Source organism: Spodoptera frugiperda, chromosome 29 (assembly GCF_023101765.2).
Source record: "Spodoptera frugiperda isolate SF20-4 chromosome 29, AGI-APGP_CSIRO_Sfru_2.0, whole genome shotgun sequence".
Taxonomy (NCBI): domain Eukaryota; kingdom Metazoa; phylum Arthropoda; class Insecta; order Lepidoptera; family Noctuidae; genus Spodoptera; species Spodoptera frugiperda.
This window is the reverse complement of record NC_064240.1, coordinates 10,199,219-10,222,981: the sequence shown is the minus strand read 5'-3', so window position 1 is coordinate 10,222,981 and position 23,763 is coordinate 10,199,219. Positions and strand designations below refer to the sequence as shown.

The window sequence follows — 23,763 nt, the reverse complement described above, 5'->3', positions numbered from 1 at the left end:
CATTAGATTCATTAGTCATTACATAATAAATTAAGCATTAGTATGTATAACCATGCGTGTTGGTGGGCCATATTGCTAAACAGATGACACACAACATAAGTTATTTATGGTTATCATTTATCGATATTAGAGTGAATCATAATCACTAAATATAACTATTTTTGGACGGCGGATAATCATTCAATGACTTCTTCTGTCTTGAGCTAAACGAGTGTCAGACTCTTACTGACTAAAAACCATCTCGTTCTTACTCCTGCTTTTCGAGCCGGAGCCCTGGTAAACCTGCTAGGTAGTCCGCAGCTCCGGACAAAATGAAACTTAAAAACAATGTAAATACAGTTTAGTTTTACAACTTCATCAGATTTAAAGTAATGTGCAAACAAACAAACAAACAAATAATAAATCATGTAGTTATCCACAATGAAGCTAAACGAAGCACCGCATTGATTCTCGTTTGTCCCTAATAAAGTAGGTAAGTAGGTGGCTGCCAATAAAATCATTCATTCTCCTCTAATCCGCCGGTGGTTATGGTAACAATCCCTTGAGAGCATCGTTAAACAGGGGTACTGAAGATGAATGAACATTATTCTTGGGATACTTAGCGAGACTCTTATTATTGGTGTTTAGAATTTACAGGTTTTCTTGCTGTATAAGTGTTGTATAGATTTTGTTTGGATCGGGTTTTATTCGAAAGTTTGTTAAATAGTTGTGCTTTTCGGTTTTCGCAAATTGTAGTAACTTTGGGATTTTGCTCTGATTTGCGTTTCGATAAATGATAAATGATATTTATTTTTGCAGATGTAATTAATTATTTTACAATGTAATTCTTTTACACGTTAGTCTCTTAAATAACTAGATGAGGCCTTTCCTATCGGACTACTAGAAATGCCGAAAGTGCATAGTTCTCTGGTGCCCTTCGACAAATAAAGCGTAATGTTATGTACCAATTAAATCGATAATAATTGAAATTATCATTTATTTTGTTTAAAATTATGAATTATAAATGACGGAGAATCTACCAGACCGATCGTATGGGAACATTGCCAAGTAAAATAATTACTTTAAATTAATTAGTTCAAATGAAACTGCCTACCTTCGAATGTTTATACTTCTATCCTCACTATTTATAAAGGAAACAATGTGTAAATGTACAATAATAATTAATTAGATCTACATAATTAACTAATTAGAATTACAGAGTATTATTTCTGAGCCGCAGAAGAACTTACGGGTTGCCGAGGCTCCGGCGCGAAGATCAGGAGAAGGACCAGGGTGGTTTTTAGTCAATAAGAGACTGACACACCCTCTCGTCTCAGCCTAGGCTGGAGAAGTCATTAGAAGATATCACTCCTCAAAAAAAAAAAAAACATTTCTAAATATTAATTTTCTATAAGTACCTATTCTTATGTAATAGGGATCCACAAAGAAATATGGGAGTCATTATCGATTCCTTACCATATTTGTACATAGGGACATTGAAACCCGTGTGGCGACACTCTGACAAGTAACAAGTGACAGATGACAGAAGTCGCACATAGACTATCGACGAGCAAATTAACGGATGACGTCACAAATGTCCTGCATCGCACATACGAAGTTTGCATGCGAATTAACATGGATAGAAAATCCCAACTAACAACAGTTGGGCAGAAAGCCCGCCAGGCATGATCACCTCGCCTGGTCGGAGGATCCTCCTTTTCTTAGGGAACTTTACTCTCTGTTCCCTAAAGTGGTGACCCCCGACGTGATTGAAACCAACCTTCACGGAGCAGATCAGCACCGTCATCCTTATCGCCATCTCCCTCACCCATCACTTCTCCGCTGAGCGGTAATCAAGTCGCAGCCAACCAGCATCCTCGGCCTCATCAGGGACCACCACACGCAACATCGAAGATATGCAGCCTGGTTCTTCCCTACGGCCTCATCAGCGTCTAGGCACAGCACTCTGCACACGGTCTGAGGACGTCTTCCTCCCGTCGACGCAGACGCCAGCCACTACGCACCTACCCTCGCAGCATCTTCCCCGACTCACTGTGGGACACTGCGAGCTTCACTACTCCGACTCACTGGAGTATCACCCTGCACCGCTCACCCGACTCACTGGGCATTCAGCGGCACAGTTCCGACTCACTGGAACTAGGGACATTCTACACTGGCTCTGGCACCGCTCATCTCAAGCATCGACAGCCGTCTCAACAGAATCGACCTCCGGTCTTGGGGGGGAGTGATGTGGCGACACTCTGACAAGTAACAAGTGACAGATGACAGAAGTCGCACATAGACTATCGACGAGCAAATTAACGGATGACGTCACAAATGTCCTGCATCGCACATACGAAGTTTGCATGCGAATTAACATGGATAGAAAATCCCAACTAACAACAGTTGGGCAGAAAGCCCGCCAGGCATGATCACCTCGCCTGTTCGGAGGATCCTCCTTTGCTTAGGGAACTTTACTCTCTGTTCCCTAAACCCGTATCCCACGTTCTAATTTACACAAGACAACAAAAACAAGACACACCCCATTTGTTTGAAAACTAGACCAACAACATGAACAAGCAATCAACAGTAAAATTACCCAAACATTGCTTACGAAGCTTCCAACCTTACCAATCATTAACAAACCTAGTTTACAGGGAACCAATAAAATTGTAGCATTATTACGGATTGTAAACATTCAATATACCGCATTCTACCTCCAATTACATCACAACAATTCATACAGCGTGGGAAGGAGTGTCCGAATCGTCCTTTCGATAGCTTTCATCCATATCAACCAACCAACGTAAAATGAACTGTGGAAAACAAGCGTAGAAATCGCTCTACTAGAATCTATGAAGACCTTGTTATATTGGTCTGGTCTATTTTGTAAAAATCTTCAATAGCGTTATGCAAGCGTGTTGTGAACACCGATGTACGGTATCATTGGACCGTGTCGTGTCAAGCGTTTGGCCAATCAAAAGGGCGGAACTATGGACATCACGGCAACGCAATGCGTGGGCGCACCCTTATGTGTGTGGACGAAAAGGTATTGTACTCCATCCGGTGGTTACATAAAGTTTACGGGTATTATGTTTAGTAACTAATATAGTTGTATATCAACTGATGAAACTGTTTGTTGTGTGTAGGCAATGGGCCAGAAATATGTCACTGCGCACATTGAAGAAAATTTAAAAACTCAATTCGATACTTTTTGCCCTTCAAAACCCTTTATTAGCTACATTGAAGAAAGTAAAGTGACAAATGTTTTGCTCCATTCAAGATTTATTTTTATCAGACATGAGAGCATTACCATAAATAGTGAGGAAAGCATTTTCTTCCTTATCTTTACAACCTTGACCTAGCATGATAAGGGACAGTTGCAGTCTTACCTAGAAAATTGTTAGTCTAGACTTAGTGTGATAAGATACGGAACCGCCATATTTGAAAATACTGACACTGAATACATTGAAAATGGAGTGTTAGGTTAGGTTAAGTTCAACCGAGGGCTGGGCTCGCTGTCATCGCAGCGGTAAGTCCCAGCATCTTTGAGGAGTGGCTAGAGAGGCGCCACGGCGTCCTCACCTACCGCCTGACGCAGGTGCTTACCGGACATGGGAGTTTCGGTAGGTTCCTGTTCCTTATTGGGCGGGAGGAAACGCCCGGGTGTCATCACTGTGAGGACCGCCCGGAGGACACGGTAGAACATACGGTGGCGGTGTGCCCTGCGTGGGCTGAGCACCGCCAAGTCCTCAGGGATGTGGTCGGCGACGGCGACCTCTCGCGCCCGGCACTGGTTCAGGCCATGGTGCGGAGCGAGAGGGACTGGGATGCCGTCTCCTCCTTCTGCGAAGCAGTCATGCTAGCTAAGGAGGAGGCGGGGCGCGTGAGAGAACAAACCTCCTCACGCCCCAGCCGTCGCGAGAGACAGTCCGGGCGTCGGGGATCGCGAGACGATCTCCGGCCACCGTAAATATGGTTGGGCCTGCGGACGGCGAGCAAGGGTAGCTCACCGCCCGAACAGAACCAGACCCGTGCGTGCGGCGCGTCGCGTTCCGCGCGCGCCTCAAAGAGCCATCAGACCACCACAGATGGGGCCCAGCAGGGCTGATGCCTGACCCGGAGCTGCGGACTACCTAGCGGGTTTACCGGGGCTCCGGCTCGAAAAGCAGGAGAAGGAACGGGGTGGTTTTTAGTCAGTAAGAGTCTGACACTCCCTCTCGCCAAATCACCCAAGGCGAGAAAAGTCATTGGATGATTTTCCCCCCCAAAAAAAAAAAAAAAAAAAAAAAAAAAAAAAAAAATACGTCGGTAAGCAAAATTCGCGTAATCAATTTAGTTTATATTTAACGGTTAGGTTAAGTTCGTAGATTATCAAATTTAATTCTTCGCATTTATTTATTTTTTACAATTCTACTTTCACATAATATATGTAGACTCCACTTGTATATTACGCGACGATGCTACGGCGTACAATCCTTTTCCATATATTTTTTACACCAAAAATGGGCATGTCATAAAACATATAGGGAACGGTGTGACGATGCAATGCAGCGTAACGGCCATGTGGGGTCTTGCTCTTAGTCACTTAAATAATACAAATAATCTTTATTAAAAAAATACTATAATCATTACAAATAAATTAAATCTATTAATTACGCACAGTAGCTCTTACAAAGTTGAATAATTCTAGAAAAGCTCTACTAGTTTCAAGTCACCTCTGAACTCTTATTCACAAGCAGCTTGCATAACAGCCGGCAATGACAGTACAAGCCACAACTATCCCTCCATTCGTACACAATTCCATGGCACAAACGGTACCTACACAAATATAACATCCTATTTAGAGCTAATATGAGCCACATGGTGCCACACGAACCGATGTAAACACAGAAATTTGTTTTGCATTACATACGCCAGTGAAACTTCCTGCATTACAGGATTATTATAAACGAAAGTATGTACATTATATGAATAGTGTAATGTACTTTAATAATAATATTAAACAACAGCTGCAAGGCGGGTTCCGTCTCGCCGGTTCGGGGGAACTTTTTGAATGACATTTGTATTTAAAGTGATGATGTTGTTAGTGTGGTGTTTTGGTAGAGATTTATCATTGTATTCTGAGCAAATAACGCATTTTGACTTCAATTTCAACAAAATTTCTTTTTCTTTTTTAACAATAGGATTTTCCCCTGTGTTATGGGTGCTTACAAACATACAAGTTCACATACACATGACATCCAGACCCGAAACAACTATTTGGAAATCACACAAAGAATCGAACCCGCTACACGCTGCGTGACAGCCGGTTGCCGAGCCGCCATGCCAATGAGCAGTCAAATCAGTACTTACTTTAGATTGTCATCAATCAGTAGTATATGTATCGCAAAAAAAAACACTGGTTCTTTTAGGCACAAGATGTGATAATATTATTATAATACGAATATAGCAAAACAAAATCCAGTAGATAGGTAAATATATAGATAGCTAAGTATTCAAGTTAAAATCAGGACTTAACACAAACCTATGAAACCTACTATTTATTGTCACTTCAAGCACCAAACCACTACCGCATTGCCTTAAACATATGTTTAGGAATGTCCTATATCTAGTCAAGCATAGCAGCTAACAATATGTAACTATCCTAACCTATTTCGGGCAAACGGTGCGTACTTACATATGCCCGTAACGGTTCAAATGACCCGGGAACTGTGGGGAATGCCCAGCGCGATCCGTGTGCATTTCTGTGCAACATAGTGCGAGTGCATCGACCCAATATGTACAAATAAATAGCTGGCCGTATTACCTATGCATGTTTCCGATCATTCACGGAAGTTTTACATCGTGTGCTAGCCATATTGATAAGCTTTTGTTGTTTTTCGATTCGAAGTGATTTATAAAAATCGGGATTGTATTTTTCATTTTCTTTGCAAGTACTCGTTTTGTTATTAACGTTCGTTTAAGTGCTTTTCTTGGTTCAGTCTTTGCCGTCTCGAAGTATGTAAATCATCTAACATTTGGTGTATGCACAATTGCACACATGTGGCAGCTTTGTCTGTACCAGACCAACTACGATAGGGATATAGGAAGACGTAATCTGTAATCATAGATGATCCAGATTTGATAAAAATTTAGCACATTTTTATGTAATTTTATTGCACGGTTGGCCTGGTGGGTGAGCAACCGGCTGCCGTACAGCGTGTAGCAGGTTCGATTCACGCACGAATCCACTCTTTGTGTGATCCACAAATTTTTGTTACGGGTCTGGGTGTCATGTGCATGTGAACTTGTATGTTTGTAAAAGCACCCACGACACAGGAGAAAATACTAGGGTAGGGCAACGGTTAACTTGAAAAAAAAATGAAACAGCAGCGTTAGTGTGTCACTATCACAATATTGTCTTCTTTGTTCAAAACTGCATTCTCTACTGACGATTTTGCCAATTTTTTTGAGCCAAAGTAAATGTTGTTGTTGCCAAAATCAGCTGTTAGATTGAAACGCAGATCTTAAACAATGGCGTCACGACCCAGATCCAGGTCATTTTACGAGAGCTATTTCTATGAATGACCTAACATTAAAATTTTAAAAACAAAGACTGGGAATTTATAACTTTTTTATTATATTGATTGACGATGAATTGCTAACATCTGCCTGCAGTAGGTAAAGTATCTATTAATAATTGACATTCAATACTTTTGGCTTTTTTTTTCAAAAGATATACCTACTTTTCCTGTTGGTTGTTTGACATATGGCTAATAACTTTTGATACGTCTAAAAAGTCGAAAACTAAAGTTTTTCCTATAAAATACTTTTATTTTAATTGGATCTGAATCTCAAAAAATCTGAGTAAGTAGTCAACTCGGACCACATACCTACGGCCCATTTGGGACGAGTTGGGGAAATTAAAAATGAATTAAGTTTTTAGTGGTCACCTCGTCCCACTTTTTTTTTTTGTATGGATCTTTAAACTTTGTGTTAATCGTATAAAAGTTTACATACATATAATAATTATTATTTAAAATTATATCTAGCTCAGTCATGCGATAAAAAAATCCTCGAAAGGATAATATTAAAGCAGTAGAGTAAAACAAATCGTGAATTTTAACCAAATTTATATTAGTACTGGTTATCATTCATAATTACATATTACTTGGATTAGATATATTTTTATACGAGGATTAAACTATAATTTAAATAAGTGTATTTACTAAAAAAATTAAAACATCATACATTGTAGTTTAAACGAAACTGTGGGGTTTGATTAAAAACCGATCTTAACTAGTTGAACTTTAAAACTAATTTCTAATGGTGTGTTAGCGAACAGTTTCCTGAAACTTCACATAGCCGACTAAACTCGATTGTTTAGAACAAACTCCTCGTAGTTTATGATAATCACTATATTATACGGCTTCCTATAGTAATTGTTACATTTAGGGTTTAGTATTTACATGTTCGTGAGAGAAACTAACAAAATGGTCCAGTTACGTAAAGTTAAGCTATGTTTAACGAGATTGTGCTGTGGATGGGTGAGCTTAACTTCTCAGCTGCTGACTTTTCGTGGTCATAAAAATTACCTTTTATTGGGTTTTTTAGTAATTATTCTAATCTTGGTAACGACTTGCCAACAGGCTCGTTTCCTTATTATATAGGACAAGACAAGACAGATAACCTAGTGGCAATTGATCAGCTCTCCCCATGAACACCCGCAAGACCAGTAAGTACCTAAGAATACTAGTGCCTACTAGGGTCTGCTTTAGTCAAAACGAGAGCACGTTCGGAGCTCTGATTGGCCGGCTCGAATGAACCAACCAATCAGAACGCCGAACACGCTCTCATTTCGCTTACTTAAACCGTAAAGCAAACTCATACTAAGGGTACAGATCGGTCTTACTATTGAGTAGTTCAGGTCATGGTCTTAGACCATGTTTATCTAAATGAACTTTTCATCAAAAGGTATCAACACAGCAATCTGCTATAAAAATAAAACTTACAATAAAACCGCCACTGCTAAAGTCACGTAGGTACTAAAAGAACATCACAATTTTAAATGTAATTTTCAGTATTATTTCTCTAACATTAACCGAAGCGTCTCCAGTATCTAATATCATCACATGGTTCTCGTATAAACACTTTATTTGACAGTAAAGCCCCTTCGAGCTCGTCTAAATAATGCTATCACACTAAAACTTTATACAGAGGAATTTACGCTTTAACACGATTGCTGAAGAACTATAACCGTTTGGAACGTGAAAGCTGATTGGCCGGGGTGTCATGTATCGTTTGATTAGTATTACAGTTTAATCAACGCGTCAATAAGGTATTTGACCTCTGAGTAAATTGACACTGTCGTGTTTGGTCGAAAAATGTCGAGTGTTTACTGGTAAGGGTCGATGTGAAAGCCTTTTCATATACTTTGTACGTTTTCAAGTATTTTTAGAAGGGTTGTGGAATTTACGAATTGATTAACTTAGGTTACCCAATTATCCTTTCATATTTACGAAATATATTTCGTGGTATGATTGCTTGGGTTATTGTATCGTGAGCTCATTTTGGGGTCACAATATTTTTTAACCAATTTGTGGTTGATGACAAATAATACTTACCTAAAATATGTAGGTATTAATATTAAAAAAAGCGAAGTTTAGTTCATTTTGACTAAATTAGAGACACAATAATTATGTCATCAAAATGTTTGGTAGTTAAACTCATCGTACTATCAAAATCTAATAAAATCCGCATACCATGTTTATAGTCAGACATAATTAAATATTTATGAACCACGCTTTGTTTATACAAGATCCTCTTATTAAAGCTCTATTTATAAAAAGGAACTAACAAGCGAAAAGAAATAAAGCAAAAACACGCTTTGCATAAATTTTCATCGGATGAAATATGATCGTCTCTTAATTGTGAAAAATGGGAAATCTAAAACAAGATGCCTGGTAAATAAGGAACAGAGTTTATCAGAAAATGGATTGTACTAATAAAATCTGTTCAAAGTAGTTTTATTGTACTTTGTATGGTAAGACAAGACAATTAATAAAGTGAAGATAAAGACAGTTAAAAAGTGTTCAAAAGAATAATACATCTTGAATGGGAAAAAGTTATAATCTTCTAAAAATGGGCATCTGTGTTCAAGTATAAAGTCGAATTATTATGAGGAGGATCAGATTGGAGGAGTACTGAAGCTCGTGAAATTTGTAATATTCTGTTATGATGGTTGTGGTACTAGGGGATTATGATACTCAAGTTTTACTTGCCATTCGCAATACTCGTACATGAGGCTTATGATATTTATTGTTGTTGAAATAGCGTAGTTGAATGTTCTCTCAAACTTTTTATTCATAAAATAATATTAGATAAATTTGAAAGTATTGCGCAGAATATGGGGTTAGATGAAATAGAATTTTGTTACGTAGGTACTCTTAGTATATAAATCTAGATTAGTATAGAGTATTTATGATTTTGCCAAGATAAGTACTGACCATTGTCCGTCGGTGCAGCCTTCTTCTGCTTCTTATTAATTTTGATATTACAGGTAAGCTTCTCAATAGCCTTTAGTATTTTGATGCTGACTTTATTAATCGTTCTTAGCTTCGGATCGGTGTACTTCGTTCGTGAACCATCGCCGACGGTTTTCTCGCGCCCTGAGTCCACACTATCTTCGGATTCCGTAGCCGAAGTATCAGATGGAGGGTGAAATATGTACGGGCTACCCGTGAAACAAGGGGAATTCATTTTCAACCCTACTACACTAGAAGCAGAGTCTAAATTCACTGACTTATATCACACACGGTTAAAAAAGCATGTTGAATAAAATATGCTAAATGTGTTTGACGACTGTTCACTGTGAGGTCTTGAAGAACGTTGCTCAAAGTCGGCGAGGAAACTGTATGATGTTCAGTGAGGATGTTCCTTGGAGGAAGGCCGTAGACCGTGACACCACGCCTAAGACAAGCCCCTGGGGACCTTGGCCCATCGATTACAGCCGTAATTAATCTGAATTAGGCTCCGTATGACTTCAATGGCAAATAACATAGTAACGTCTCGTAATCAGACTGAGACTGCGGTAAATCGAGTGTAAATGGCTGGATTTGATTTGTCTATACGGCTATTGCAAAGGTTTATTATAGGAGTGTAATTATTTTCTTTAAATGAGAGACGAAATTTTGAGATAAATTCTCAAAAATGTCTTAAACGTCTTAAATGTGTGTTCTTCTTGAAAAGAAAAACTTAAGTTGTTTCCTTGACACGCGAAAGAAGTTACAGGAGTCGGGAAACGTAGATAACATAAGCTAAAAGTATTTTCACGAGTACGTAAGTGAGTCACAATTTTAAGCAACTGCTTTTGTTAACATGTAACCTACCTACAGAATCACACTCATATTATCAGTGTGAAAGTTTGTTTGTTTGATGAAATTTGGTATACAGACAAGGTATGAGCTAACTTGGATACATAATATCATCTTTAGACTTTTTATTCCAAGGGAACGCAAAGCTAGTATACTATAAATGCAATAGGTTTTTATAGACATTACAAATTACCTATATAAATACTTAACATAAACGCACTACAAAACAAAATTAACTGAAACATAAACCCTTACAAATCAGTTTAAACACATATTAAAACATGAAGCTCCATTGATCAAGCAATAAAACTCATTAGATACCTAATTAGATAAGTAACTAAGATCAAAGTTAATTAACTCCAAGCGTACCATAAAAGTTCCCTTGAAGGAAACCCGGTTTCCGTTACAATAGATACGTTTATAAAACGACAAAAACTAAAGTAACCGAGAGATAATCGTTTGACTGTCAAAAATAGGTCAAATGTCTATTTCCGTCAAGCCGTTCAAGAACTTGTATTACACAAATGATGAGTCTTTAAAAATAGTAAATTCAACGCCTGATAGAAAGTGAATAGCAACTGAATCGTGCGATACGTATTGCTATGTATTTTATAACAGGCGCTACTATTATTTTTAAGCGTTTTTACTGTGGTTTTCTTTTGTTATTCTTAATTATCTTTTCTATTAAGACTGTTGGACTATGAAATTACGTGGTCAGCATTAATTTTTAAGATTATTCCAATCCACAGCATAAATAACTTAACTTAATTAGCCATTGCAAACATTAGCTTAAATAATTATAGTCGGTATATATTTCATTGTTAGTTTTTGGATTAGAACAGTCAAGTTGGTCTATAAAACTCAAAATAAACTGTAGGATATTGGTCCCTTGACGTCAAACCACTAAAACCAGTTGACGTTCGCAAAGTATGTTTAGTGTCAACTGTAAAACAGCTGGGTTGAACGACTGGACTATTCTCTAAAGTACTAGAGTACACAGACGTACTTCGAACGTTTAACGAGTAGGAAAATGTTCGAATTTTGAATTATTCAGCCCAATAGTTGCGTACCTACTGAGATGGTTAGAAGTTTCAGCTGAAACTGGCTTTCAGCTAGGCCGATCTGGATTTTAGGAGCTAAAGTTTAGAGCGTGCACCAAATTACTTTGATAAGCTTCTTGTTTGTTCTTCTTGCTCTTAATCAGAATTACTTACTAATTACTGTGCTACGAAGATGTTAAGCTTCTAGAACATATCTCTTCTCCCCTTGCAGAAAAACATCTCATAACATGTCCCTTAGTGTTGTAGATACAGTTTATGCATTGATCGTTGAGCACAGTTTGGTCTAGAAGCGAAGTTTTAAACTTAAGTAAAATGGCCGCCAACTGTCACTTAATTACTTAGGGAGGCATTAGAGAATTAACGTGGATCGGAGATAAACTATAGCTTTACTACGTAGATGTTAATTGGTAAAGTTCAAGGATCTCTTCTTGGACCCTCAATTCAGACATTGCATAACATTTTGATTTGGTTTAGGTGTGTAAATAAATTCTACTAATTAGACACAGATTCAGTCCTTGACGATTTTTAAGACAACTTTTAACAAATACTTACTAAAATAAATAGTCTTGCAAACATAGAAAGGTGTCAAACTATAATAGTATTAGTATACTAGCTACTATTAATATAGTAGCTCCAATATTGAAATAGTTACTAATTAACCACTTAAATTCTATGGTCGTTCTGGTATGTCTTTTTAACTGCTACACCTTAAACTTCCAAAACCAATCTACAACAGCAACAACCTTATCAACTACTAGCTACTTCCACGCGGTTTCACCCACTCAATTCAACTCCAATTCATGATGCCCCAATCCGTGATGTTTTATAGCCTATAGCCTTTCCACACACAAAAATAATTATCAGTAGTTCTGGATATTAAACAAACTCTTCAGATTAGTATAGCGTATAAAGTACTCTTCTACCTATGCTACGTAATTGTAAATTACCTTTCTATACTCTTCAAGATAGAGCTCATGGAGCAAGTTCTATTAATTATTATCTAAGTAATCTACTCTTCAGAGGAAATAGTTAATTAATCTATTGTTATAGACCTAGTACACAAGACCACACATTAAGCTATGCAGAACCAGTATATGCTGACCGCTGAATGTGTGAAAAGATCATACAAAGCTGGACTATGATAAACTGGTTATGTATAGTCCGATGTGTGACATACCTACTTATACATAAGAAGCTCTGTTAAGTACCAACTTACACGTGAGTTCAGTGTTTCTATTAATTTTCTAGTTTCCATTTGAATTAGGAAGAAGTTTTCCTTTGAGAGGTAACGAAATGAAATTGAATTTGGTTCGTGGTAGGTACCTATTTACTTTGATTTCAGCAGAATCAATACTAAGTATAGTATTAAGGTGCCTCTAATTTAGATTACTGATACAAAACATGGTTAGAGGCGTCTAGTTAACTATAGTGTGTTGTTGAAAGGTAACAAGATTCGATTTTATCTACATATACCTATGTGAGAATATTCAAGGCGAACCGGTGTAGGTATCAAAATTTACAAGTGCAATTAAAAAAGAAAGAAAACGTTGTCCCTCCAAGAGGATTTTCTCCTGTGTCGTGGATGCGTTAACATACACATCACACTTAGACACGAAACAAAAAATTGTGGATCACACAGCACACACACAATCTGAAAACTTAAAAGCTAGAAGGAATCAAACCCGCTACGCTTTGCGCGGCAACCGAGTGCCCAGCCACTGCGCCAACCATGCAGTAATATCTAGGTAATTATCTACATACGTTTTGTGTATTTTAGTATCTAACATTAACAAAATAACAGCCTTTAGCAAAGAGAAACAAACGATGAACTTAAAAACTTAACAGCACTAAAAGAACCGTGCTAATTTTCTCACCTCATATAAAATTTCACTATAAACGCTTTCAGTATAAACTTTATTGCTTTTTTCTTTTAATATCATGACTTTAGGACATGTTTTTGTCATACAAATTAGCTGGCTCCCACAATATATGAGCTTGCCTGGAAAATGCTGTAAACCTTTATTACCTCGACTAGGGGCGAACAAAAACAATTTCGTTGCCCTAGCTGAGTTTAATTTATTCTGCCTAGTGATTTTATGTGTGAGATATTATGTTTATTCTTGGTAAAGGGTTACACAAAGGTGTAGATAACCGACGTGCTTTGAAATTAGTGTTTTAATCATATCTTTAATCAACAATTAAATTAAGTATAGAAATACTTAAAGTGTACCTTATATCTATACATTTGAAAGGTTCAAAATTATAATTTTAGACAGATTTAAGATGAATTCATTGTATTTTTTTGTTCTATGGCTAATTAGATAGAACAAAAATCTAATTTTTCTTCGAGATATCCGACACCTACATTTCCACGGGATTTTCCGTACCTATATAATAAAAAATCCACTAAGACTTTGCCCTAACCAGGGTCGACGTGGATTGAATTTGATTCTAATACGGAGTTTTGACCAGTATTGTATTTAACGTAGAGTCTAATATTAGGGTTTCGGGCTTTTGGCTAGGTAGCCCTAACGACAGTAATAGATCTTAGTATGACAATTGGAACGAGCGACGGTTTTACGAGCATGCCAGGGCGTAGAGGTTTAACCCAATGATTTAAGATCGAATATATTGTACAGAAATCTTTATGAATATTGTATGTGAACCGGCAACAAAGTATATTTTGGAAAAAATAACTAAATAACAATCATACTGTTGCATGGTACAGTGATGCCCTCTGTTATAGGTTCCAATATATTTAATAAGTAAAGAACCTATTGTCACGTCATATATCATTAGCCTATAAGTGACCGCTGCTGATCAAATGTCTCTCCTCACAAGGAGAACGTTTGACCATTAAGCATCATTCCTTTATTGTTTGAGTGTCCAAATAATCCTAGTGAGTACTCATAACTCGAAAGAAGTAACATTAGAATTTTGCCGTTCCTAGGTTCTGAAACCCAACCCTCGAAATGAGAAGCGGGCCATCTTAAACCTACGGGCAACCACGACGTTCACTATTGTCCCACACAACGCTATTATTGAGATCGATTGAGTTTAATACAAAAAAAACTGCACAAATAATAATTAACTTATTTTTCCGTCATATCATGTCTCCCTATTACATAAAGCTAAGTAAGTACACAATGAAGTTTGCATGCGACGTGCCTTCGGCACTGATTCTCCAGACTTTGCTCGTATCAATATAAGCTACGTAACGACCTGCCTTCTAACTTGTATTTATGTGGGTCTGAGTTAAGTGTGTTCTACGGCTTACTTATGTAGGCACGTTTTACCGTCTGTAATCTGAAATCATGTTCACGAACAGATACAAAATAAATACCTAGGTAACATAATACATAATATGTAAATTGATTCAAGGTTTCTGTTTTCAATAATCTTGTATGGTAATTTTCCTATGTGTATATGATTTCCTAAGAACATATATAGACCCTATAAGTTTTTTGATAACCCATATGACCTACATTGATGGCTTTTAATGCAAGTATCAGGTTTAATTTTAGTAAATATTTGAGACGTACCTAAATAGCATAACAGTATGAGAAATATAAAAATATGGAACACACTACGATACATCCTGTAATGACGCAATATTTAAAAAGAAATAGATACTATGATGAATTATATGCACTTACCTGATCTGTTCGCCTCGTACGCTGACTCATATGCCCTAGTTGTGGAACTGCAGTCCCTTTCATCTTGATTGAATGTGCTGTAATACTCGCTCCGTTCCTGTATCGGAGTGGCTCGCTCGCGTTCCTGCCTCGCTGATTGATGGGATGATAAGCTAATGTTCTTTCCATGTGTGCTCGGTGACTCCGCGCCATTCATTGCACTTTTGTTCGTCGAACGCAATTCACTTTTAAAACTGCGTTCCCCACTATCCAGCTGATCGTCACATCCATTCAGTACTATCTTCTTTATAGTCCTCACTTCTTCAACTTCGCTTATCTTGTGCTCAGAGATCGTCGAACGTTTTGTAATTTCCTCCTTCGGATGGAAATTACTGTCGCTGATCGAGTTCGACATAGTCTTACTTTCATATTCACATTTACCATTCAACTTGCTCTCTGGTCGCAAATATTTTTCAAAAGGATCACTATTTCTTTTCGTTTCAAACGGATTTTTATTATTACTTTGTGCATTGTTTGGAAGACTTTGATTTTCTATCTGATCTAAATGATTTCTGTGAGAAAAATCAGATTTTTCATTGGCAGTGTTTGTTACAGTGTGACTGTTGTAGCCATTTGTATTTTCGTTGTGATATGAATATGGAAGACTGCTAGGACCGGAGTCGTAAGATTGCGTAAAAAATGTGGGAGATTTTAAATCTGAACCGAAGTCATTGTTCGACGCATTGTCTTTATATTTATTTCTATCTAAGCTAGCGATTGAAGCCCTGCCGTTAGGCACGGGGAGTTTAGAAGTACTTGAATAATTCGAGGGTAAAGTCGTAAAAAATGGATTCGTTGGATGGAATCTAAGAGGTTCTTCGTTCTGTACCACTGACTTAACAAGTGAGGTTGAGTTAAGCGCCGCAGGGAGAGAATTTAAGGAAGCCCGTATGGAAGAAGGCGATGGTCGATTTTGTGGCGATTGCGACGGTCGGATAGTGGCATATACGGGAGCCTGGGGAGTTGCTCTGCCGCCTTGCACTTCAGCTATCAGTTGCGAAGGCCCTGAAAGAGCAATAAAACACGTTACACAGCGCCAAGTAAATAAAACTTAAAGTCTAGCTACAAAACTAAAAACGAACATCGCGGCGTAAAGTTCAGCCTGTCAATACATCTAAACGAAGTGGTGTCAGTCAACATTGAACTTTAGCGACACAAACGTAAAGTTGACTTAGTGATGCAGTGCCTTTCAACATTTCCTGGCAAACTGAGGAGCGATAAAGTCCCCGCTTCGCAATGGGGCTCTGCATATGCAGACGTGCGATAAAGTAATACATGTCTACTACACAAAAGGAATATTCCAGACTGCGAGATGTATTCCACCTTCCTTGATTTATACGCCAGCTCATATTTTGTCTACTAAACAAGTTATATTGCTTTAGTTTTGCATGAATGTGGAATTTAGATATCTTTTCCTTAGTTCAGCTTACGTATTTGGGTTTGTCTGAATGTCATTATCATTTTGTAAAAGTGTTACCGGAGAATATTTGTGTAGTGATAGTAGCGAGGTAAATTTTCTGCTTTATGAAATATGAATATGCGGAAACACGTGCTACCACTTTGCAGGACCGTTATGAATGAGAATGAGTGGAAATAGGCATGGAAATATTGACGACATTTACAATTTCGCGACGCTTACAATGTGTTACGGAATAAATTAATGTAACCCAGTAACTCTGTAATTTATTTTACTTTACATAACATAGGTACCTATTATGTTAAGAATAAACCTTCACAGTTCACAGATAATACATCAACAGTCGAGTTATAATTGTAAGGATTAAAGTAGATGACTATTTTTAAAGTCATTGAATCATTTAGGCTTCATACTTATCGCCACGCTTTTTATCCCCGAAGGGCTAGGCAGAGGTGCACGTAATGCAACTGTACAATATACACCCAATTTTCACCATATTTGCGTTATAAGTTCCATGTATTGCATATACTGTGCACAATTCCAGATTCCAGACTCATTTACATATTTTTTATGGTTAATTATTAGTTTTAAGTTTTGGTTCAAAAAGCAATGCTTACGACAGTGAAACCGATTCGTTGCTGATTCAAATGCTACGGATTTTTTAACAGTTTTTGAGATCCGCTTTACAGTAAGAGATAACAGTAAAACAATGCAAATAAAGTAAATCACTAACAGTTATACCTAAAATCAAATGCAAAACACATTCGTCCAATAAATAAAGAAACCGCTATACTACCGCTAAATAAGTATTAAACAAATCGATAGTGAATGCTAATTCGTCACCAGAAATAGAACTCTTTTCAAATAAAAAGTTTATTTACTGCAAGGTCATTATATACTGAATACCTGTAAATGCAAGTTAAAGTATTGTCATGTATGACTAAAATGGGATACAAATATGACAGAGTTCCTCCAATAAGCTGAAGATATCTTCTGTCTTTGACTAATCCTGCGAAGGAACTGAGCGTCGTTGCATCTACTTCAGTTAGTTGGACATATTGAACGGACGGCTTAGAGCTAGCTATGGCATACAATGGGAGAGTAGTGGTACTTAGAACCTATGATTTAGATTAATATGTATAGGTCAGAACACCACACATTCCTTTTTTCATTTATGACTAATACCACCCAATAGATTTTTATTCATTTATATGTATGATTAGTTGCTAATAACCTAAAAGATAATGATGACATATTTCTCAGAAAAGCTGACTATTCTGGTAAAATATAAAAACTTCATTTCTTAAATCGAGTTCCTTTGTAAATATGCTACTTTTCAAAATATTATTTTATACATTTTCTACATACTCATATCCAGATACAGCACAGAAAATTAAAATCGAAACTAAAATTGCTGTTGCAACAGCATTTTAGTAACCAGGTTCCCTTGTCACAATTCATTAATTTATACGCAGCACTAATGCATCACTAAGTGCACAAAAAATGGTGGAGAATTTTCCGATGCCATTTTTACTAGCACCTACGTAACAACTACAGGATATGCCAATACAGTTAAAATAACAGAAAAGGTTTTTCAACATTCATTGGAAATTAAATTTTGTGTGATATGCTTACAGTTATCCCGCATTATAGAAGTTCTGTGTTTGATTACCATGGATCAAGCAACTGATCCGGAGCTGCAAAGCTGCAAAGTACCTAACGGGTTTACCGGGGCTCCGGCTCAAAAAACAGGAGTAGGAACGGGGTGGTTTTTAGTCAGTAAGAGTTGGACACTCTCTCTCGCCTCGCCCAAGACGGGAGAACTCATTAGATGATTTTCCCCCCTTTAAAAAAAAAAAAAAAAGGAACGGGGTGGTTTTTAGTCAGTAAGAGCTGGACATTCTCTCTCGCCACGCACAAGACTGTATTTCAACCAATGATGCCCATTTTAAAAAGGGATCGCAAGGCCTGTTAAGGATTTTCGTTATAAATCATATCAGTACTATAGTAGTTACAATACTCTGTACCCTTGTTTCTTGTGTGAGAATAAATGTTCTTCTTTCTTTCTTTCTACTGTTCTATTGCTACTTTTACTAGACACTTCGACCTTGCTGCACAGTCATAACGTACGCAAGTTCCCTAAAAACTTACTTTTCAACTCGGATCCTTTGCCAATTGATCTTCTTCTTGGTGACACCTCCCTGTCTCTGGCGACAAGAAAACTTAGATTAAAACTCGAGAATAAAGTAAAAACTTTCACAAAATAATGGAATTCAGTATTATTCTTTAGGTTTCCTAGTAAGGTATGCCATGACGAGTTTACGAATACGATCAGCGTTCGAGCAACGAGTCTTGATCAAAAGTTTTGTAGCTTTGAAATGTAAATTACCTGCTATCAACAATATCGAGCTTAAGTACTTTTCTTCTTCGAACTATGTTACCTCATAAATCTTTAACTAGAATAAAATTTGGCTTTTATATATTTAACGGAAAACATCAATTTGAATATTTCGATACAACTTTGAATTTTTTGACTTCATTTGGTCAAGAAAAAAGGACTACAAGTTTATGAAAAGAGAACAATACTTTTTAGTTGTAACAAGAGAAATTCGGAACAGTATTAGGATTAGAAATGGGATTACCAATAGGGTTATAAGTGTAGGAAAGCCATTCTTCGGCACGAATGGCTCGGCTCGACCGAAGTGATACCACGGCCTCACAGAAAACCGACGTGTAACAATGCGTACGTTGTGTGAGTAAGGTTACCAAAGGCACAATTCCTAACCCTTGAAAGGCCGACAACGCACTTGTAACGCCTCTGGTGTTTCGGGTGTCCTTGAGCGGCGGCGATTGCTTACCATCAGGTAATCCGTTTGCCCGTTTACCAGCTTATACCATAAAAAATAGGTCCAGACGTCTAATTTTTATTTTAACGTCCGTATTTTAAAAGCCCTCAAAAATGTTTTCTCCTTCACAAAACTCAACAATTGCAACATGCATTATCAGAACAGACAACGAGCCGAAGTGCAACCGACGCAGTTGTAAACTAAATTAAAGCTGTCAATGTCCTCGGAGAGATTACGAGTATGGACTTGTGTGCAACTCTGAATACATTTTGCGATTCCCTATGAGAAACGTAGCTAAGTGGTCCAATTTATGTCAGGACTAATCTACAAACGGTCCACTGTTCGTTTCTCGTGTGAAATGTCGAAGAGTGATCGGATTATCGGAGTGCAGAATCGAAGCTTGTGCGTCTCAGTGTTGGAAGCCGGAAATTTAAGTGGAAGGGGGGATGTGTGTGTGAGTGATATTTTAGTTATGTTTGGTTTTGTGCTATGATTTTTGGAATAATTGGCTTTAAAGGAAATTAAGAAAGGATCTCTTTTCTACGAAAATAGAGACATTTTTCCATTGCTGTAAGTAATTGCTGCAAAATAAGTGCAAGTATTTTGGTAACTTTGAATGCTTCTAATTAAGTTCAAAATAAAAAGTAATGAATGCATGGCGAATTCCATATACTGGATCAAATGTCGAACGTTAATATCTAAAAATCAGAATTACATGTCACCATTTTAATTCTATTACGAAATTCAAATATTAAAACTTACTCGTTCAATCCGAGTCGGAGTACAGGCCCAGCTGATCTGAGCATGGCGTGGGCATCAGCATTGCTCATACTCTTGGTAGGCCGGCCATTGATGGAGGAGATGATGTCGCCCTCTCGGATGCCACTCAGTGAGGCTTTACGTCCTGGGTTCACCTGGAAAGAGGGGAAATAGTTCAATTAGTTCGTAGGTAAACAAGGATAAACAATTCAAACTATTATTAGAACTTGAGACGGGATGTTTACCATGTTTATTTATTTCGATGAGTTTCCGACATTTCGGCACTGTTGCAAGCGCCATGATCATGGATCAACTGTAAAATGAAATAAATAAACATGGTAAGTATCCCGTCTCAAGTTCTAATAATAGTGTTAGTGACCATGTCAGTTTAAAAACAATTCAAACTGTTTATTGAGGTTTGTCATCTCTATATAAAGCATGTTTTCTTTTTAAGAATGGTAACAATAGCCTATTTTAAGCATACTTTTAGCATACCTTTACTACATCCATGTTTAAGGAAGTCTATAGGGTATCTACATAATATGGAGATTAGTCGTCACACTTAAGAATGTTTTGATCCTCGGTTTTGAAGAAGCCTCTAATACTCCAGGGTATCAGCAGAAGTTCAAATACTGGTAGTTGATAACATTTTCGATAACTTTTATTAGAAGGATAATAATATATTTGTATGCATTTACATATTGGTTTATTATGTGATATGTTTTATTGATTGTTAGTAAGAGATAGCAAATTTTTTGCTTGCTTTGACACACAATTGAACTTTGTTTTGTACACAAATTGAACGTTATTTCAATGGCAGACCTCGCTACAGCTTTAAAATACATGTGTTTGGTGTCAAATTACATTTTGGTAATAAATGCGGTTTACATCGTTAGTCAAGAATACCTTTACGAGTTTTTAATACTAGGACTCTAAGCAACAAAGCATAAGACCAGTGTGTAGACGAGCGGATATTATAACGACGACTAAACGGAACCTAAGTGTAGGAAATGCATCTTCATACGTCGTGATTCGATCGCCTGCAACTCATACGCATGTCTATTTATAGTTTTATAATACGTAATCGTTATGATTCATAATTATAGAAGCTAGGTACTTAATCAATCTAAATCCTTTTGTTTATTGTTACGAGTTTGTTTCAATAGGCTAGATGACTAATTTTTATTTAATGTCCGTCTTGTAGATTGTTTTAAAATATTTGACACGTATGTTTTATTTTCTTATGGAAACAAATACCGTACTTTCGAAGATATGTCGATTTGAAATATCGCGTGACGTCATTTCTAGGTATGTTTTATACGTAGAAATTACGTATTTGCTTCCACTCCTAAACTTTGATTCGTTTTATCTAAGTATTGTTATAAATATAATAAAAATAAAATAAAACGTGTCTAAAATTTTTTCATTACCTAAATAGATTTTTCTTTTTCATCCCTATTATATTGTATTTATTTGAGAAGCTGGCTTATCAAATAAATACTTAAATGTATCTTGAGAATGTTATGTGTATTATTTGTTTTTGTCTAAGTATTTAGATCAAAGCGATCTAACACTTTAACCTCCATAAATCATGAAGACAAATGTGAAAATAAAATATTATTTATTCATCATACTTGTATTATGACAGATAGACAAAGTAGTACCTACCTTAGTTTATCTTTCTTTTGATCATAAAAGTTAGATATTTTCTTTGTAATTTTGAAAGGTAAAATATATATTGCTATCTAATAAACATTTATTATTTATGTTTTATATTTGTATGTTTAATAGTAGATGTCTTGTAACTGTTAAGAGGATGATGAATAGATAGGGACCTACCCTTTGGGAAATAGTACGACGTACCTTACTACTTTTTTTAGTTATATTTATATTAGTTCTCCACGGACTCTTGGTCCGTACCCATGTCATATTTTTTTCTATAAAAAGTATAATAAATTTTATTATAACTTTCGTGAGACATACTAAATTAATTATTATGTTATCGACTTACGTTAGCATAATATTATGTTAGCAGAGCGACAATAGCCGCGTCGTGTGTCGCGGAATGCTGCTCATGAATATGAGCCTCTAGCATGGCTTGAAACTAGTCGAGTTCCCCGTCAAACAGTTACGTGAGTAAGCCGATAACATAATAATTAATTTAGTTCAATATTTATAGTACCTATGTTACACACTACCTAACTATTTACAAATAGACCCTGTCAGTTGTATACGTAGGTAAAGGATTGCACAACAAGCTTAGTAGAAACACAAAGGGATTGTAGTTGCCTAGACTAGACTATGGTCACTAACATTCATTAAAATGGTGTCCAGCTGCGCTTAGGTACAGATTCTGATGTCAACGCCTGCCAGAATACTCGTAGCACTACGATTATAAGTGCCTATTTATAAAGAGTGTAAACGGAACGCTCCCGAAAAACGCTGCATTTTTTTTTTGTTTATAATTTTAATGTTATTCATACAACATCAGCAGCAGTTGATTACAACTATTAGGTTCTTAAGTACCTGAGAAGAAAGAAATTTGCAAAGAGAGCCTCGATGGATGTAGCAGAAAAATATTTATTTCGTTCAGCTTTTTTGATCAGATCAATGAATATATTTATATTGTATACTTGCCTATACTATCTAATATCTATGTATTCCTACGTCCAAAATACCTTTCTACAAAGAAACCTTCATATTATACTATACCTAATATCCAACAAGGATAAAGACCGCTAAACATAAACACAACACGAAAACCAAAAACCGCAACCGGCAAACAAAACCTTCCTTATATATTTGATTTTACACAACTATACAATATTATTGGCAAGCGTAGAACTATGGAACAGAGCGAAGTTACAAACCGCATTGGGTTCCCTTCGCCTCGCACCCGGGGAGCAAAACTTCAACATATCCGGGTAGTCCGGGTAGTCCGGGTAGTCCGGGTATTCCGGGTATTGTGCCCACCCCTCGCACGCACTCACAAAACACTCAACACACGTACACACGCGATTTCACGTTGAGAAAGGTCATTGTTTCTACCCTTATCTACGACACTCGGAGAAAGGAAACAATCTTTGCATAAGGTTATAAAAAATTGTGATGAACTTGAAATGAAACACAGAAACTTTCCAAAGCAAAGTGGTGAATTCAATACATTTTTACTTAATCGTGAACAAATAAATGGTATCTTTTTATACCACAAAGGTAAAGATTCACCGCAAAACAAACTAAAACAGTCTAAAAACACGCGAAGAAAGTCACACACGACACGATACAAAAGCGAAGGAGGTTGCCCGCAAACTAACTAATTCCATCGAAACATTATATGGGCATTATAGAAAATGCATGCGCGTTAGACTCGACCATTGTTATGTTGCCCATCACCCGCTTCGAATATTAATCTTGTCGAATGCCCGACGAAGGCGTAACACGGTCTTAAGTCATGCGATCGTAAGGACTCCGATCCCCAATAGGTTAATGACCTTTCTCACATTGTATGGAAATAATATGAGATTAGGATACTGGCTAATATTTCAAATTACTTTATTAATATAAAACTTCTCCTATTTTTATACTTAGGTGCGAAACTTTATAGTGATTCATTGCCCTCAAGATTTTTAGGTAGATAAGTACTATTTGTTA

General features: G+C 36.9%; 1 protein-coding gene across 5 annotated transcripts in view; it reads right to left on the bottom strand.

Annotated features, from left to right (window-relative positions):
• The window catches only part of LOC118268087 (sorbin and SH3 domain-containing protein 1), a 208,535-nt gene that overhangs the window by 140,217 nt on the left and 44,555 nt on the right, over positions 1-23,763 (bottom strand). For all 5 annotated transcript variants that reach the window (XM_050706569.1, XM_050706568.1, XM_050706572.1 and 2 more), the window contains 3 exons: positions 20,116-20,267; positions 18,659-18,714; positions 15,052-16,095 (listed from right to left, as the gene is read on the bottom strand). In XM_050706569.1, the coding sequence (XP_050562526.1) occupies positions 15,052-16,095; positions 18,659-18,714; positions 20,116-20,267 (1,252 nt within the window). The remainder of the gene's footprint in view (positions 1-15,051; positions 16,096-18,658; positions 18,715-20,115; positions 20,268-23,763) is intronic.